This window comes from Canis lupus, chromosome 9, assembly GCF_003254725.2.
Source record: "Canis lupus dingo isolate Sandy chromosome 9, ASM325472v2, whole genome shotgun sequence".
NCBI classification, from domain to species: Eukaryota; Metazoa; Chordata; class Mammalia; order Carnivora; family Canidae; genus Canis; species Canis lupus.
In genome coordinates this window covers 47,333,137-47,351,298 of record NC_064251.1, presented here as the reverse complement: position 1 = coordinate 47,351,298, position 18,162 = coordinate 47,333,137, and the positions used below count along the sequence as shown (strand labels likewise).

At 53.0% G+C, this 18,162-nt stretch overlaps 2 protein-coding genes across 2 annotated transcripts; both read right to left on the bottom strand.

Annotated features, from left to right (window-relative positions):
• Positions 1-4,656: 4,656 nt before the first annotated feature.
• OVCA2 (OVCA2 serine hydrolase domain containing) lies at positions 4,657-6,117 on the bottom strand. The gene is made up of 2 exons (XM_025476137.3): positions 5,794-6,117; positions 4,657-5,497 (listed from the first exon to the last, which is right to left on the bottom strand). Exons 1-2 carry the CDS (start codon positions 6,098-6,100, stop codon positions 4,995-4,997), a joined length of 810 nt encoding a protein of 269 aa, XP_025331922.1. The 5' UTR covers positions 6,101-6,117; the 3' UTR covers positions 4,657-4,994.
• On the bottom strand, positions 5,449-15,615 carry DPH1 (diphthamide biosynthesis 1). Its single transcript, XM_025476136.3, has 13 exons — positions 15,457-15,615; positions 12,822-12,974; positions 12,637-12,700; positions 10,901-11,022; positions 10,326-10,483; positions 10,075-10,196; positions 8,199-8,267; positions 7,692-7,848; positions 7,462-7,562; positions 6,844-6,922; positions 6,429-6,569; positions 6,146-6,247; positions 5,449-5,497 (listed from the first exon to the last, which is right to left on the bottom strand). The coding sequence occupies exons 1-12, from the start codon at positions 15,518-15,520 to the stop codon at positions 6,164-6,166; spliced, it is 1,314 nt and encodes a 437-aa protein (XP_025331921.3). The 5' UTR covers positions 15,521-15,615; the 3' UTR covers positions 5,449-5,497; positions 6,146-6,163.
• Between the last annotated feature and the right edge of the window lie 2,547 nt (positions 15,616-18,162).

Sequence of the window (18,162 nt, the reverse complement as noted above, 5' to 3'; positions counted from 1 at the left end):
CTGGGACATGAAGGCCTCCTGGGGACTGAAAGGAGTAGAGGGAGTAAAGTTTTCTCATATGCCATAACCGCATTCTCCGGGGAACCCCTCGCTGAGTAGGCAGAAAGCAAGACTAATCCTTGAACCCATTCCCTGGTGGAGTTACAGCCTTCCCTCACTCTTCTCCCCACTCTCACATCCTCTGATCCATGTAAGATAAGAAGGGTCCCCAACCCACAGGAAGCCAGTGTGCTTGTAAAGTAAACCCGGTAAAACATTGATGTATCAGCAGCCTCACCTCAGTCTGTGCTGGATTCTAAGTCGAGACAGTGTCTCAAATTAGCGCTGCAGTGGGAAAGTGAATATCAGAGGGGCTGAAGAAGTCCTATTGATCCAGTGAAGTGTGAGCAACGACCTCTTCGAAAACACGCGTCTGTCACCTGCCACCGCCAACACTCGCAGGGGCTAACTGATGGATTTCCCTAGGGACTGTGCTGGGAATAAATGGTTAATGCAACCCAGTCATGCCACTCATTAATCCAACTTTTTGTTACCTCTCCCTAATCCCTCTTTGCTAAACTTTTAAGACAATTGGTGCTGGTTTTACAGCTAATCAATGTCCACAAGCTTCCTTCCTCCCATTCAAGGACCCCAAGACTTAAATATACTTGATTCTAGAATCCAGGGGACATCTGTGAGCAGATTATAATGTGTAGTGCACTGGGAAGCAGGAGGTCTATCCTGGCTTCATCACCTACTGGTTATTATTTAAGGAGCCAGGTTGTTTCTGAGCCTTGTGTAAAATGAGGTAATATTCCTTTTTGGCAGACTTGCTCTAAGGATCAAATCAAAAGGTGCATAAAAACCTTTGAAAACTTCAGAATGCTATTTCAATCTTAAGTATTCTATTTAGGCTATTTGTATCTTTGTGAGGGGCTGGTGGCCTTGGGAAGACCCCAGCTCTGGACACTTAGGCAAAATGAACAGGGGAAGGGGGCACATCTTTCTGAGCAGAAGCTCTCAGACTGGGGCTGTTGAGGGGAGCGATTCTTTGCTCAGGGACTCAAGAGCTTTAGGTATCTAAGATAGAGTGAGAAGTCAAAGAGAGAAATGGTAGGTATATTCTAAAGGAACCAAATGGTCTGCAATTTGAACGTATCTGGAGAAAGTGGTCGGTCAGAGGAGGGGTAGAAACCAGAGAACTGACTGTAGAGAGTTTTTTTTTTTTTTTTTTTTTTTTTTTTTTTTTAAGTATCCTGTATCTCATTAAGTGCACCCCATCCCCAAACTTATGTTATGGATTAGAAAGATGAGACCCAGACAGGACATGTAGCCCAACAGTAGTGAATGGTGAGTGGCCTCTGCTTATCCTCTGAGTTGCATGAGAGAAAACAATGACTAGTAAATATCTCAAGAACATGACTTTTGGATCTGAGTCCAACTTTGGGTAAGTCAACTTCTCTGTGCCTGTTTCCTCAGTTGTGGTATCTACCTCAAGAAATTGTTAAGATTAAATTGGGCAACTCTAAAGGCTCTGCTTTTCACAATATCTGGCATAGTTAGCACTCAATAAATGGTATTCCTATCCTCTGGACCTCATTTCCCCTAGATATAAATTGAAAATATTAGATGGATGACTTTTTAAAAAGGTTTTATTTATTCATGAGAGGCAGAGACATAGGCAGAGGGAGGAGAAGAAGCAGGCTCCCTTCAAGAAGCCCGATGCAGGACTTGATCCCGGGACTCTGGGATCACACCCTGAGCTGAAGGCAGACTCCCAACCCCTGAGCCACCCAGGCGTCCCTAGATGAATGATTCTTAATTGGAGAGATTTCTCCCCCTCCCTAGTGAAGTGCATGAGAATAACATGACAGAGTTTTTTTTTTTTTTTTTTAGCACGTATTTACCAGTTTATTTTCTACTAAGGCAGTGTTTTTTTTTTTAATAAATATTTTATTTATTCATGAGAGACACACACACACACAGAGGCAGAGACACAGGCAGAGGGAGAAGCAGGCTTCACGGAGGGAACCCGATCTGAGACTCCATCCAGGGACTCCAGGATCACCCAGAGTCAAAGGCAGACGCTTAACTGCTGAGCCACCCAGGCATCCCAGGCAGTGGTTTTCTTTTTTCTTTTTTTTAAATTTTTTATTTATTTATGATAGTCACACACACACAGAGAGAGAGGCAGAGACACAGGCAGAGGGAGAAGCAGGCTCCACACTGGGAGCCCGACGTGGGATTCGATCCCGGGTCTCCAGGATCGCGCCCTGGGCCAAAGGCAGGCGCCAAACCACTGCGCCACCCAGGGATCCCCCAGGCAGTGGTTTTCAATTATTGTGTTGTGTGGCAACATCCAGGTACAGTTTAGCAAAACATAGATATTCATGAGACACAGAGAGAGAGGCAGAGACACAGGCAAAGGGAAAAACAGGCCCCATGTAGGGAGCCGGATGTGGGACTCGGTCCGGGTCTCCAGGAGCAGGCCCTGGGCTGAAGGTGGTGCTAAACCGCTGAGCCACCTGGGCTGCCCTCCCTCCATTGTTCCTGAAGGACATGACAAGAGAGGATATCTCACTTGTTGGAAACCAGTGGACCATCTCTTTCCTTCTAGGGTGGACATTTTCTGACTCTTGAAGTAGGGGAGAATTCCACTCTGAGCATTGAGCACTTCTGCTCCACCTAATACTGTCTGCTCTACCCTCATCCTTTTAGCCCTGGTTTAAAATTCATTCCCTACTGTATTTTGTTCTCTCTCCTTTAATCCTCACAAAATTCCAAGCAGCAAGAGCTGTGGTAGCAGTTGTCATTTTCACCTCTTGGGACCTTGCTAAAGGGGGCAGCCTAGGACTGCCATGAGGGTGCGTAGGTTCTGAAGTGCAGGTCCACATTTCATTCTCAGCTGCTCATTTCCAGAGAAGCCAGCAATCTGATTTCCTGTGTGTGAAATTCCTAAGATTATAGATACTGTAAATCCAGTATTTTCTAAAATCCTATGGGCCAGATGCAACAGGTCTGCAGGAGTAATTCGGCCCATTTCCAAGTCGCCTCCCCTTGCCAAAGAAGGAATCCCTTTAAAACACCTAAGTGTAAGCAGAGGCAGACTGTGGCAAGGGGGAACCTATCCCATCCCCACTTTCTGCTCTAAAGGACCTAAATCCAGTAAACTGGGTCTGTTTGGGGAGGGGGTTGTTTAACTCCAACTTTTTTTTTTTTTTTAAGATTTTATTTATTCATGAGACACACCGAGAGAGGCAGAGACATAGGTAGAGGGAGAAGCAGGCTCTATGCAGAAGCCCGATGCAGGACTCCCATCTCGGAACTTCAGGATCACGTCTCGAGCCAAAAGCAGATGCTCAACCACTGAGCCCCCCAGGTGCCCCCAACTTTCTTCAAGAAAAACTTAGAAAACTATCTGTGGTAAAGAATTCAGGATTTGGGTTAATTTAAGGGACATTAGTCTGTCTCAGGATGGGCTGTACTATTTGTGTGGTACCCCCTAACCCCAAATCCTACTCCATTACTAAACTTTCTGAGGGCAACCATGCTGGAGGGCTGGACCAGGGCCTCCAGTGATATTCCAGAAAAGGAACAAGGTGGTGAACCTGCAGAAGCAGGGCTGAAATCAGAGAGCAGGGTGGGCCACAGGTGGGGACACTGAGAGTAGGGCCAACAGCTAAAGTGAGAAGGAACAGGGCAGCCCCAGTGGCGCAGCGGTTTAGCGCCGCCTGCAGCCCAGGGTGTGATCCTGGAAACCTGGGATCGAGTCCCACATCAGGCATCTTGCATGGAGCCTGCTTCTCCCTCTGCCTGTGTCTCTGCCTCTCTCTCTCTCTGTGTTTCTCATGAATAAATAAATAAATAATTCTGTAAAAAAAAAAAAAAAAAAGAGAAGGAACAAGTGCACTAGAGTGCCTAGGAACAAATGCACTCTGAAACAGGAGGGGCGGGCAGCCCGGGTGGCTCAGAGGTTTAGCGCCACCTTCAGCCCAGGGCGTGACCCTGGAGGCCCTGGATCGAGTCCCAGTCGGGGTCCCTGCATGGAGCCTGCTTCTCCCTCTGCCTGTGTCTCTGCCTCTCTCTCAATCCGTGTTTCTCATGAATAAATATTAAAAAAAAAAAAAAAAAAAAGAAACTGGAGGGGCAATTAGGCTTTAGATGGATCACTACAGAGTAGCATCAGCTCCAGAAACTCTGTTTCTGGGCAATTTGCAAAAGGGTTTCTTCTGTGTGGTCCTGGGCCTCTACCCAAGGTCTAGCACCACCCCACACTTGAAACTTATAGTTCAGAGGGGCTAAAGCAGTTCTGGAGGAGAAAGCAGAGAACTCAAGAAGCCAAGAGCTTGACAGAAGGCCAAGAGCTTGACATACAGCCCTCAACAGTCAGGACAGAGGAAGCCTAACTCAGTGGAGGCCAGACAGAAGCTTGCCAGGTGCTCTCATCCCAAAACTGCTCAGAGGTAAATTCTTCCAACTCAGCCACCAAGGCCTCCTTTCCTTCAGCTTGGGGCTTGAGACTGCTACCAAATGTGTGCAGACATGAGCTTGTCCTGGGGGCTTAAAACTGGAAACACTTCCCTGTGTGGTGCTGCCCTGGAGGCTGTGTGGATGGGCAGGAATCCAGACTTCTGTTACAAAATGGGTTTTTCTGTATGAGGAAAAGGATGCTCAAAATCACAATCACCACTTTATTATGTGGCTGCCACACTGCCAGCCCCTGCTTTTCCCATTTTACCCTCCACTCATCCGGGGGTCCACCGGCCTTTTTCATGTTTGAGTATCAAATGCCAATGTCCACTAAGGCTCCTAATCCCTTTTTTTTTCTTGAGTGTAGAGCTGGGCTTCTTATAATTTGAGCCTTAATTACTGATACTTGTCTCTTAATTGGTGATGGTGATAAACACTAACAGCAGTTGAGCTCGCAGGGTGGGGGGGGAAGAGAACTGATTACAGAGGCTGCCCCAAGGTCATGTGGGGGTGAGGGATTAGGGGCAGAGACATTTGTTGATTTCTCACTCTGTTAACTGGTCCAAGAAATTGAGATAGGCCTGGCGCTGGGCTGCAGCTACTGGAATGAAGTGACCACCAGGGTGGGTGAGTGTGATGGCTCCAGTGAATCGGCTAGCCAGCTGCATACTTTCCTGAGAGGGGATGACGCAGTCAGTGTCTCCAAAAACATGGAGTGACGGCAGAGACAAGGGGCCCTGCAGGACGGATTCTTCGGGTCCAAGGCCTCGGGGGCAGAAACCAGATACCAGGATGATAAACTTTGGCAAGGGGAAGCGGGCATCGCCTGCCTGGCCAAGGGCACACACAAGGGCTGCTAACGCGGCTCCCTGGCTGAAACCAAGGAGCCCGTCAAAAGGCCCCAGTCTCTTCAGTGCCTGTGCCACGGTTCCCAAGGCTTCCTCCAGACCTCTGCATACCGTGGGCTGGCTCAGGGCGTTGAAAACGTCTGCCTCCTGTTCTGAAAACCACCAGCCTCGAGGCTGCTCCTCCGGCGGAAGGCAGGGCTCTACAGTGATAGGAAAGGATGGGGTCAGGGCAAGCAGGTACCTAGGGGATGAGAAATGAAAAAGGGACGGACGGACGGACGGAAGGCTTGGGAATGACCATGTGTGCAAAGAGGTGGCCGAGGGGAGAGAAGAAAATCTGGGAGAAGGGAAGACTGATCAAGGCGGAAGTCTGGGAAGGAAGAACTGAAGGGTTCGGCAGGGGGAAGGAATGAGGCGAGGAAACAGCGTGGGAGTATGCTGAGGGGAGTTATGGAGACGAATCCCGATAGAAGACGCAGGTGCATTTCCGTCTCACCGGAGTCCGGCCCGGCGCCCTCGGAGCCCTCGGCACCCGAGACCAGGTGCGGGCCGCTGAGGCACACGAGCTCGGCGCGGCCCCGCAGCGCCTTCCTCAGCGCTCCAGTCTTCTCGCGGAAGCCCCGCTCGCTCTGCCGGAAGCCGGCCAGGGCCAACACCCGCAGGGGCTGCTGAGCCGCCATCTCGCCGGGCAACGCGCCACGGGCCGGAAGCAGCCGTTCCCCGAGCGGAAGTCGGAAGTACGGGGGGCGGGACCAAATGGCACCACCCCGAAGGCGGGCCTCAGGGCGAGCAGGTGTTCCCATAACAAAAGAGAGGGGGTAGGGCGCAGCTGGAGCAGAGGCGGGTACCTGCGCCCAGGCAGGATCTCACTGAGCCCGCGGCGCTCCCTTTTCGTCTCCGCAGTTGCAACCGTCGCAAGCCGCGACTGGAGAGTGGCACGTGGACTCCTCCTGCATCGGAGGTCGCAGACTTTGGTCAGGGTCTCCATTCGGCTACGTCCTCCCCTCCACCCCGCTCCTGTGCATTTCCCGTAGCGGCCGCACCGCGGCGGCCTCGGCCGGCGTCACTAGGGAGGCGGCCAGGGCCAGGCCTGGGCTTTGTGGTCTCTTCCAGCTCCCAGTCCCTGCCTACCTTCTCCAGCTGGGGCCGCCTGGGGGCCTGGGGGGGCCGGTTCCGTCCGTAGTTCACTGTCCATGGCCCCAAGGAGCTGCCAGCATAGAAGTCCATAGGGTAGGGCTGCTGCCAGGAAATGTCCCTCAGGGCCACCACTGCCTAGAGGAGCATAACGGGGCAATAACATTTGCCAACTTTTTCTGCACAGGATTAATGAATTCTGTCTTCACGATGGCCTGTGGAGGTCCTATTATCCTCAGAACACAGAAAAGAAATGTGAGGCTCAGAGAGGTTAGGGTACTCACCCAAGGCCACACAGCTAGGAAATGAGTCAGCTGTAAGAAGTGCTGCCCACCCCACTGCAGATCCCTCCCTTGACAGAACCAGGTGCAAAGCCCACTCTCTCTTGGGTATTTTTAAAACATAGGGTTACCTCATAGGGTGTCAGCAGCGGCTTGGGGAAGGCTGTGCCCCAGTCAATGGAAAGGCGTGGACATGCTATCTGCACCCACCTAGGAAGGGAAGTCAAGTCAAACCCAAGGGTGGGGGGGAGAGGGTACCCTCCTTCTGGGCAGCATGCTAAAATACATGACTGTATCCCCAACACACCCAATGAATGCTTACTATTACTTCCAAAGTAAACACAATCACCTACTATTTAGAGTAACACTATAGTGCTGTTTGTTTTCTCTTGTTTCCTCCAGGAGAGCTCTCTGTTAGCTCTCTGAGGGCGGGGCCTGGGCAGCTCATCTGTGATCATATCCCCAGAATCAAATTTAATTTAGTTCTGATACACTGCAGGTGCCAAACACCACTCAAACTCATCTCACACAGAGTGACTGTGATGATGCAGCTACTGGTGAGCCCCCAAGCCAAACTGTGTGTGACTCACAGCCAAAGGTAGCCCCTGCTGGATGAAATCTCTGTATACATTAAAATTTCATGGACGCAATTCCTAACAACTCCAGCCTTCATTATGTGCTGGGCAGGACTCAGATCTAAGCTTCCTTAGCCGGAGTCATGGCTAGGGAGGTAAGGTGAGAAAACTTACACATCCACTTGAGGAAGTAGGCTAAGCTTGCTGGGGAAGATCTCAGACAGCAGCAGCCTCACAAAGGTAAGTCCCAAGGCTTGGAGACGAGATTCCAGGTGCTGTTGGAAGAGGGAGGCCAAGCTCAGAACACCACGATCAAGCCAAGTCTAAATCCTTTAATGTACTGATTTTTCCAGCTGGATTTCTAGTCAGTTCCATCCTCCAGAGGCCTTCCCAAGCCCTCTGACCTCCAGAATCTTGGGGCTGCCCTGGCGGCCCAAAGTGCCCAGGATAAGGCCCCAGGATTTGGCTGAGCGGGCTGTGGCTATGGCTTCTTGGCGGTTGGCCTGCATGCGCTGGTGGTCATAGTGTTCTCTGGACAGGACTTTGCTGTATGGGTCATATCTGGAAAAGAAGCTATAAGGGTTACGGTGACAGCCATTCACAGTACCTTTTGTACACACAGCTCCCTGACCCAGCCCCTTGGTCTCCTGAAACTGTAGGTTCCATGCAGGTAATTAGGAACAGAGGCAAGAGCAGAGATTATCATGGGAAAGTTCAGTCCTACAGATGGAGCAGGCAAAAGTAGGATGGCGATCTAGGATCTCAGTGTGAATCGCAGGGGGTGGGTGGGTCCCATGCAGCAGTAGCCCTGGGTCAGGCCAGCAGATTCAGGAAGTTTCGGCCAACTGAGGGCTTCAGTGGCAGGGAAATCCCACCCCCTCCCTAGCTGGCCACCCCACCTTAGTCCATACCGGTAAGCAGGGACACTGGGGTTGGCAATCATGACAGACTCCAGATGGAAGCGGCCATCTCCAAGATATCTGCAGTGTGGAGAAAGGGGATGGTGAGTATGGGATGGGGTGGAGCAGTAGAAAAGGCAGGCAGTGGCTTGCAGGTCCAGATTGAGTTCTTCGCTGAATGTGCTCTGTGTGTGTGTGTGTGTGTCTGTACACTAGCCACTAGCCTAAGTCATCATTTTGCCTCCTGAGGCCTTGGTTTCCTCAAATGCAAAAATAAGGAGTGTGACTGGATGAGTATAAGGCCCTTCTAGTTATGTAATACAGAACTTAGGAACCGCTCCTCACCCCAACCTTCTGAGGGAAGAGTAGCAGGGCAGCCTAGGGCCATGAAAAGGCTGCTTAGGGCTCTAGAGATCCTAACTTAGAGGTGGCGGGACAGGTTCTCCCTCACCTAGCTCAACACAGACATGGCAAGTAGGTAGGGTTCAAGGTATCATCGATGCTGTAAATGAGGTTTTGGGTTATACACTGGCTCCCTCTGTCCGAACTAGCTCTCAGGCCTTGTTACTGAGTTGTAACAACTACTTTTACTGGATTTGTGCCTTCTGTGCACAAGGCCTGGGCTAAGCACTTGCCATGTAGGACTTCTCTCAGTCTTATCAAACAACCATCCAAGCCACCTATAGTATCCCCATTTTACAACAGATACAATTGATGTTCAGTAACGTTAAGAAACTTGCCCGTAGTCACAGAACTATTAAGCAGTGTATCTGGGGGATCCCTGGGTGGCGCAGCGGTTTGGCGCCTGCCTTTGGCCCAGGGCGTGATCCTGGAGACCCGGGATCGAATCCCACATCGGGCTTCCGGTGCATGGAGCCTGCTTCTCCCTCTGCCTATGTCTCTGCCTCTCTCTCTTTCTCTCTCTGTGACTATCATAAATAAATAAAAATTAAAAAAAAAAAAAAAAAAAAAAAAGCAGTGTATCTGGGACTCCACTCTAGGCTTAACCACCAGGCTTTTTCAAGCCTATCCCTAAAAGAAGCTCCTCAGGCCATGGAGAAGACAGAGCATAGAGGTCAATCTGCCATGGCAGCTCCTTTTTTCTTGGAGACCACACTGAATTGTGATGACTGGCCAACACTCAGGGTATCTCTCCCTCCAATATATACCTCGAAGCCCCCAAGGGTAGGCACCTAGGAGTTCAGCATTATGCAGGTGCAGGCACAGAGTTCTGCCCTTGGGGAGCAGGGCTTCCAAGTCTGGTCTGGGGTAGGCCCTGATGTGAGCCTGTCTAAGGGCAGGGCTGTCCTCTGTGGGAGCAGCAAGGCCTGTGGGGCCAGCATCTACAGCCCCAAAGGTGGCGATGAGTCAGGGAGGAGTGCCCCTCCCTCTTTTTCTGCCATTAGCTAGCAATGGGGCTCCCCTCCCTAGTCCCAGCTGGAGGAGCTGTCGGCTCTGAGGCTGGCTGCATTCACACAACATTAAGCATTTCCATTACCTAAAATAATTAGGCGGCAGGAGACATGCTGCTCCTGCTTGTTAGCTGTCCGGATGCTAAATTAATGGAGCTGCAGCCTGAACGTGCCCATCCATCTTCTCCAATTATATTCCCACCATTTCTAGCCCACCCTCAACACCACCACCCCAACCCCATGAGGCCCTCTGATTCGTGCCCCACCCTGGGCATAGCCTCCTAGATGGTGGACAGAGCACCTGAGAGGGAGACAGGAAAGCTGAAACCCTATCTGGTCCCCATTTTGCAGAGTGACCTTGAGCCAACAGTTGAAAAGCTTTAGACTCAGTTTCCTTTCCTACACAGTGATTGTCAGGCTCCCTTCTAGGGTACATTTCTTATGTCTCTACAACTGGCCCTCCGTTTTTCACTTACACAACAGCTTCCACCTCTTTGGGCAGATGGGGGGCCGTGCAGCCCAGAATCTCCCCAGGAGACAAGGGCTTGCACTGCGGGACACTCACACGGTACTCAGCTTTTAGCTCCTGGGCAGCTGCCTGTAAGGATGATGAGGGGAAGGGAAGCAAGTGAGTGAGGAGGGAGAGCCAGGGCCAGAGGACCAGCCTGGAGCACCTACCATGGGGCACAGGAGCAGACTGGAGGCTGGCTGCCATCTGTCCACTTACCTGCAAGGTCGACACAAACTGAATGGTGCTGACCAGGGCAAGGGAGCTGGCTGGAGGAATGGTGAGGCGGAGAGAGTCCAGGAGGTGGGCAGTATCTATCCGGATGTCCACAAAGACATACAGCACCCGGAAGTCTTGGGCTGAGGTATCCATGGGAACTGAGAGGAGGCAAGAGTTCAGGAGACTATTTTGGAAGGCCACAAGGGCAGGGGGCCTGCCTGGGCCAAGGTCTCCGAGCAGCCAGGACAATGGCTTCTGCCTACGGATAGAAGGAGTGGGTAGGAGGCGGGGGGCAGTCACAGGTCCGTCAGAAGCTCCTTCTCTATCACTCGGCCAGGGGCCCAGCCTGCTCTGCCACCAACAGCCTTTCAAACACCCACATCTGGGACAGCAACACTGTTTCCAAGGCAACCAAATCCAAAGGAAAGATCCACCTGCAGAGCAGGAAGGCCAAGGCCATCCCAGAAACTGGGAGGGACCGCCTGCCTGCAAGCAGAACAAGAAGGCACTGTGATGGGGGATTAGCGTGTAGTCCTGCCTCTCTGCCCCCCTGCCAGAATCCTGGCCCATCATACCCAGGCAGCTGTGGCCATAGTGCACCAGGAAGTCCGCTCCGAGGGCCCTTGCAGTAAAGTCATCCACACAGCAAGCCCCATACGTCACATCACCCATCACCATTGCTTCAGCCTCTGTGAACCTGTGGGGGGGTGGAGCAGCAGAGGGGGGTGGGGAATGAGACAGTGACACAGGGGTGAGGTGGGAGAGAGACCTACCCCTGTGGGGCTATCTCAGGGCCCAACTCCTTTCTCCCTACCCCCTACAATCACTTGGGCTGGCAGCTGCCACTTCTGCCAAAAAAGAGTAGGAGGGGCCAAGCTGCCACATCCTCCAGTCCTGGCAGCAGCTCCTGGATCTGTAGCTGTACGCGGATGGTCTCTGTAGCACGCTGCTCTGTCCAAGCTCAGACTGCAAGAAGGACCCCCCACCCCTCAGCCTGGCATACATAGGTCAAATACTGATGTCCTGACTCATCCCACCCGGCGCAGTAAGCATGTACGCACATGTGAAGGCACCCACTCCCATGCCCAGACACTATGGTGTGTGTGGGTATGCATGTATGGATACACACAGCCTCCCTGTCAACCAGACCCCCTGCTATCTCCCCACCCTGAGTTAGGCCCTCTGTGCCCAGGATGGGGGGGACCCATGAACAGCTCCCCCACAGCACATGGCACCACCCACATACCTCATGCGTCAGAAAGAGTGGGCTCTGGCCAACACATTGCCATAGGATCTGCTGCCAGGCCTGAATCACTGGGGGACAGGGGTGGGTGGGGAAGACCCCGCACTCCCCAAACTCACCATGGGAATGGAGCTGGAGGACCAGTTCCTCCTTGAGGGACCCACCCCTGGAGCATGGAGCCTGGCTTAGTGACTGGGGTCTCCCCACTTCTCTGCGGGTGGTGTGGTGGTACAAGCAAAACTGCTGTCAATCAGCAACCCCCTGCCTTCCCCAAATCAGTCTGTGCACAGAAGCAGATTATTCCACTCCTTAAAATGCAGCCCAGGCGTCTGAGTCAGCCAGAGCACTTAATTTTTTATAGATTAAAATGTATGCAAATTGCCCCGAGCCCCAGAGAGCATCCCCAAGGGCCAAGAGGGTGGGAGCTGGGCAGGGAGTCTGTGGCAATGGATGGGGGGGGGGGCCCCCCGCAGCAGCAGGAAAGTGGGAGGTTCCCATCACGAGCTGACCTCCCCTTTCCCCAACCCCCTTCCCTGTTTCTATGCTGGTTCCAGATGGCTGAGCACTCCCCACCCCCCACTCCCAAGGATGGCTCATGGTAATGAAGAAACTTAGACAGAGAGGGGAGGGGAACTGAATACTATCTCCTAGACACTTCTCCCCCACCAAACCCCTCCTTGCCATACTCCCCCAAATAGGACAGAGAAAAGAGTTCCCCTTGGCTAGACCTGATGCTGACAACTCAGCTCACTCCAGGTCAGCTCCCAGGATTCCTCCTCAGGCCCCACTACCTGCTCTAGGGCCAGCTTTGAAGATAACTGGAATCGACTCATTCCACCCCTCCTTAATATTTTAGGGAAGGAGAGATTTATATGGATAAGCCAAGCCAGACAGGCTGGGATCTCAGCAGGCTGAGTGTAGTCTTGGCTTTTTCCCTTTGTGTGTGTATGGTTGTGGGAAGGGGCTGAGTAAGGCCGAGGTCCAGAAGGAAAAAATGTTGACAGGCAGAGCTCTAAGGGGCATAGGGAAGGTCTTGGTTTAGCTGCTTCTCCAGTGCCCAAATCTCACCTTTCCAAAATATCCACGATGGTGCAGGCAAAAAGGAGAAGGCCTTCAGGCATTTGCAAGGCCACTGAAAGAGAGTAGAGACATGAGAGCAGAGGGCTGGGAAAATGCTGGGATGAGGATACTGCCCCTGACTGAGCCAGGCAACCTTTCCACCCTACCCCATCTCAAAGTTTGGGGGGGCTCACCCTTCTTGGCCTGGGCCTGTTGAATCCTCCAGATGGTCTTGGGAATCTCAAAGTTATAGTTGGAAGGCAGGACTTGAATGGCTGCCTGCAGCTGGGGGTTGTTCAGGATCTCGGGGGGAATCTGATTGGCTAAGCGGCCCCGAGGGGTTCGACCTAAGACAATGCAAGGCCTGAGTTAGCACCTGGCCTAAAACAGAACCAGACCCAGTTAAGCCTATAACACCACCCAAGTTTCAGGCCCAGATCTCAGATGCCAAGGGGGTTGGCCCAGCTGTCTTCCCCACTGAGTTCATTCTGAAACTGGAAAGACAACCCATTAAGCCAGGAGGAGATCTGCATAATTCGTTTCCCTGTTGCAAGATTACTGGGCATCAAAGCCTTGAGCCCATGAGTAGGGTACAGTTCACCCCTTACCTTCGGAGAACAGAGGTGATACCAGGAGACTGAACTGAGGGGCAAATGGGAAAAAACCCAAACAACTGCTCCTTGATCAAGAACTCTGAGTAGGGATGCCTAGGTGGCTCAGTGGTTGAGAGTCTGCCTTTGGCTCAGGTCATGGATCCCAGGGTTCTGAGATGGAGCCTGCGTCTGCTTATGTCTCTGCCTCTCTCTGTGTGTCTTTCATGAATAAATAAATGAGTCTTAAAAAAAAAAGGGTGGGGGGGCAGCCCCGGTGGCTCAGTGGTTTAGCGTCGCCTACAGCTCAGGGCGTGATCCTGGGGACCTGGGATCGAGTCCCACGTCGGGCTTCCTGCATGGAGCCTGCTTCTCCCTCTGCCTGTGTCTCTGCCTCTCTCTGTCTCTCTCTCCTGTGTATTCTCATGAATAAATAAATAAAATCTTAAAAAAAAAAAACTCCGAGGAAAACCCAAAAGCCTGGCAGCTTGGGAAAATGCACCCCAGGCCCTAAGAACACCTTGAAGTTCTGAGGTCCTAGATATGAGATCTATAAGCAAATTGTTCTAAGTACTAGAATTTAAGAGACTGCCCTCTTTACTCAAGTCCCACTGACTGTGTCTACACTGGTGAATTCCTACACTCTTCCCTCTCATTTAAAAGGGAAATAAACACCAAACATTTGACTGAGTTAACAAGTTCCTTGGTCTCATTGTTCCACCCCAGAAAAGATGGAAAGAACACACTCTAGTTAGGACTGTGGGCAAACTGGTGAGGACAGATAAGTGCTCTTGCCCTTTAGGGCCTAGCAGTCTAGTGGGGGTGGGGGGGGCAAATGAGGGTGTACAAACTGCAACCCCCTGGTTAAAGGACAAAACACTGTAGCCCATCAGCAAAATTCAGCCCCCCCTTTTTTTTCAAGATTTATTTATTTACTTACTTATGATAGACATAGAGAGAGAGAGAGAGAGAGAGAGGCAGAGACACAGGAGGAGGGAGAAGCAGGCTCCACGCCGGGAGCCAGACGTGGGACTCGATCCCGGGACTCCAGGATCGCGCCCTGGGCCAAAGGCAGGCGTTAAACCGCTGAGCCACCCAGGGATCCCACCCCCCTCCTTTTAAAGATTTATTTACTCATGAAAGACACAGAGGCAGAGACAGGCGGAGGGAGAAGCAGGCTCCTCACAGGCAGCCGGGTGCGGACCGATCCCAGGGCCCCAGGATCACATCCTGTGCCAAAGGCGGACTCTAACAGCTGAGCCACCCAGGCGTCCCAAGCTCAGCCCTTAATTCACATCCTATTCCCCACAATTCAACTTAGCTCAACCCCTGTTATCTCTTTAGGAACCAGATAGGTTGGGAATGTGATAAGGAAACTAATTTATCGAACAAATATTTATTGAACCTGTACTCTGTGCCAGAGCTTGTGCTAGGGCCCTTTACTACTGTGGGAGGGACCCTCCCAGACATGACCCTTCACCCTCTGCCTGTGGGTGGATGGTAGTAGTGACCATGATGCAGTGGAGAATTAACATGGCAGGCTGGCATCCCGAGACCGTATTTGAATGTGACCACTGCCATCGTTCTTGTTCAGTTGTTTCAAATGCCTTGGAACAACCAGCCCAGAATCCTGGGTCCCTCACAGAAGTTCCTCTGACTGGGCAAGTCCCTCGTGGTCGTTGGGGTGCGGGAGCTGCTGGTCTTAGTAGCTCAATTTGTCCCCAGACTAAGTAGGCGCCTCCTCCTTCATCACGTGTCTGTGACCGTCTGTTTACATCGATATTCTCCGGTAGACGGAGACCCTGAGGGCAGGGCTGTCGTGCAGTCCCTGACCTGGCGTTAAGGGAGTGCTCGGTGAGAGCCTGGTGAATGAGGCCACCTGCCTCGTTCCTGAGGGCGCTCCCTGGGGGCCCACTTGTGGACAGGCCGCTGCAACGCGCCCGGCTCTTTCCTTCCCCATCGGGTCCGCCTCATCCGTGAGTCCTCCTGCGCCAGCCAACGGAGGCTTGAGGACTACAAGCTCCGAGGAAGGGCTGCTCCCGACCGCGCCCTAGGGCTGCAGAAGGAAGACTGGTCACTCTGGGCTTCAGCGAAAGCCTCGGGAGCAAGTGACCGCGGGGCCTTCCTGGTCTGGCGGAGAAAGGCCGCCGCCGCCGTCAGAGGGGGGTGGTTCTGTCCCTGACTTGGGGGCCCTAACTCGCGGTGCGAGGTCCCGAGGCCGAAGCGCCGTAGCACCCACCTCGACTGGTGCCGTTCCGGCTGCCCGGCTCCGCTGCCGCCGACGCCGCCAGCGCCGCCATCATAGGCCTGACCACGCGGAGACCAAAAAGGCAGCGCTAGCGGAACGCCGAGAGCTCAGACATTGCGATCGACCGCCGGTCGCTAGCGAGGGGCGGGGACTTGCTGGGCGGGGACCAGGAAGGCGCCGGTGGGGCGGGGCTACCGCGGCTCCTCCCCCCGAGCCGGGAAGACCGGGCTCTCCCCGCCCCTAGCAGCCCAGTACCTTGGCAGAGGCGCTCTCCGGCCTCCCGGCGTCTCCTCCGCCCCGTCTGCCCGCCCCGTCACGCCCAGATCATGCTCCCCTAGTTTCTGGCTCCCAGCCCGAGTTCTGTGGGCCAAGTCTTGTGAATGGGGACGTCCCCAGGTATCCCTTCCGCTCCTCTCCCAGTCTCCCCTCCTGGTAAGCAGTGGAGGCCGTGTAGGTAGGGCCCTACCTACCTACATTCCATACCTCTGAGGACCCCGCTGCCTCAGCGAGACAGAACTCGGCTCCCCTCAGCCCAGCTCCAGGCTGAGTCCTGGGGTAGATTTTCGAAGCTCCAGAGCCCTCTACCTTGAGAATCAACAGTGCTGATGCCAAAGGTTCCCCGGTGAAAAACTGCTACCAAGGGAAGGCCCCAAGCCTGAGGGTGCTTTCCTGGGGTGGGGGTGGGGTGGAGTGGGCAGTCCAAGGATCCCAATCACCTAGGCTCCCCCTCAGGCCTAGATAGCCTTTCTCTTGATCAGGCCCTGGCTCCTGGTATCCCAAAGAGAAGGCATAACAGCCAGCGAGACAGCCTTGACCTTTTAAGAGCAGCATACCTGAAGGACTGGCCCTTAGCAAGGTAGGTCTGCCCCAGACAGCAATGGTCCCCCAGGGCTGTTTGCCCATCTAACCCTCTGGCACAATCTTCCTCTCTCTGTGGTGGTGATGTGAGCACAGCTGGCCCTTTAAGGTAGCTCTGTGGCCTGGGGCTCCCCTGGAGGCCCTCCTTGCTTGGAAACTCCTAATTAAGGTGCACAGAGAAGTGAAAAACAAGCAGCTGGGGACAGGCCTGCCTGGGAGGCTGCCCAGAGAGGAGGAATGTATGGGCTGGCTGAGAGTGAGCAGCCAAGGGGAGGATCAGAAGGGGTCAGTGCTCTGCCCCTCAGGCCACTGACCCATACTCTTAGGACAGTCATGGCTTTGGATGGGACTGTGGCCAATATGGGTTCCAAGAACACCCCTCTTACCTTGATAAGAGCCCAGCCTGGACTTCTCATTTCTGGCAGGTTCCGTGGACCCCTGGGGTGCAAGATCCCCGTTCCAGGGATCCCCTAGTCCAGCCCTTCCCCCTTTGGGACACTAAAGCCCAGCCTATGGACAGTTATAACTCTGACTATGGCTGTGACTTGCGGGAGAGGGAGACTGACTTCAGCAGAGTAGTGGCTTCTCCCTAGCAGGCACAACCCCTTAGGGCCTTTCCCTAGGCAGAGGTGGGGCCTGTTGATGATTGAAGGCCTTCATCCTCTTATAGCATTGCCCTGCAGCCTCTTGTGCTGAATGCGCTGCCCTGGCACCCATGGGAAACCAGGTGATGTCTAGGGGAACTAGACATCAAGAGCAGATGTGAGCAGGTCCCCCAAGTTATGCAGTGAAGGACTTCGGGGGCTGCCATTCAACTTGGGCCAAGAACACCTCCATCTGTTTGTGGGGGGTCTCCCTGCCTGAGTTACTCAGCAGTCTGAGTAATTACTGCCTGACAAGAAGGCGGGCACAGTGCACCCCCACATTATACCACAACACCCGCCTGTAGTCACCCCCACCCTCTGGCTGGACTCCAAAGCAGCACCCAGCCCTCCTAAAGCCTGAAATAACTCTGCTTCTCACACTCACGCTCAGCCCCGGCCAACTTTAAGATGCTGGAGTTTGTGGGGCTGGGGGTTCATGGGGTGGTAGCTCAGGGAGTTGGAAGTAGGATTAGCATACCCTGATTCAGGCCTACAGTTTGGCACTGATCTGCTTTGTGACATCGAGCAAGTTTTTCAGCTTCCCTGGGCCTCAGTTCACTCTTGGAAAGCCTCTGCAGTGCCATCAAGACTAGCTTTAATGTCTGCCTGGCAGCCTTCAGGCAGGGTGTGGGGCCAGTCCAGACCTGCAGCTGGTCCCAGCTAAGAGAAAGAATGCCTCACCTTCAGTTCCATCCCGAGATGGACCAATTTTGATGATCTTCAGAACAAGGTTACTTTTTCTCCTTCAAGCATTTGCACCTTCTCTCCTCCCTGGAATGCCCCTTTTCCTTCTCAGACTGATGAACTCGGCCCTCAAGACCCAACCTAAATGGCTTCTCTTTGGTGAAGGCTTCCTATGATTGTCCTTCACCCCCTTACAGAGCTGGCCAAGTTCCCTTTGACACTTTGTATCTCCTGTCACATTCTAAGATGGCTTGTGGGTCTTTTTCCCCAACTATGCCCTAAGTGTCTGTAGTCACATGCCTATGTAGTTAGCCGAAACCCAGAGAATCAGTGTCATTGAATGCATGTATGAGTGAAGGAATGAGATTGGCCTTCTTCTGAACCTTCCTATCATACCAAGTTTTTCTCCAGGGAATTGCAACTCATTGTTGCCCTCCAATTAGCTCTCTTAATGTCACCTGCAGTGCTCCCTGACCCCCTCGTGTCAGCTCTGTACTGTACCCTGCTTGCT

What these genes read in the sequence shown, in the direction of transcription:
- DPH1 (XM_025476136.3), bottom strand. Translation starts at nt 15,520, where the DNA reads ATGATGGCGGCGCTGGCGGCGTCGGCGGCAGCGGAGCCGGGCAGCCGG. An exon ending in CCGGAACGGCACCAGTCGAG is followed by an intron (nt 12,975 to 15,456) that starts GTGGGTGCTACG and finishes GCATTGTCTTAG; the next exon opens with GTCGAACCCCTCGGGGCCGC. An exon ending in GCAGCCCCAAGATTCTGGAG is followed by an intron (nt 7,563 to 7,691) that starts GTCAGAGGGCTT and finishes CTCTTCCAACAG; the next exon opens with CACCTGGAATCTCGTCTCCA.
- OVCA2 (XM_025476137.3), bottom strand. Translation starts at nt 6,100, where the DNA reads ATGGGAACACCTGCTCGCCCTGAGGCCCGCCTTCGGGGTGGTGCCATT. An exon ending in GGGCGCCGGGCCGGACTCCG is followed by an intron (nt 5,498 to 5,793) that starts GTGAGACGGAAA and finishes CTATCACTGTAG; the next exon opens with AGCCCTGCCTTCCGCCGGAG.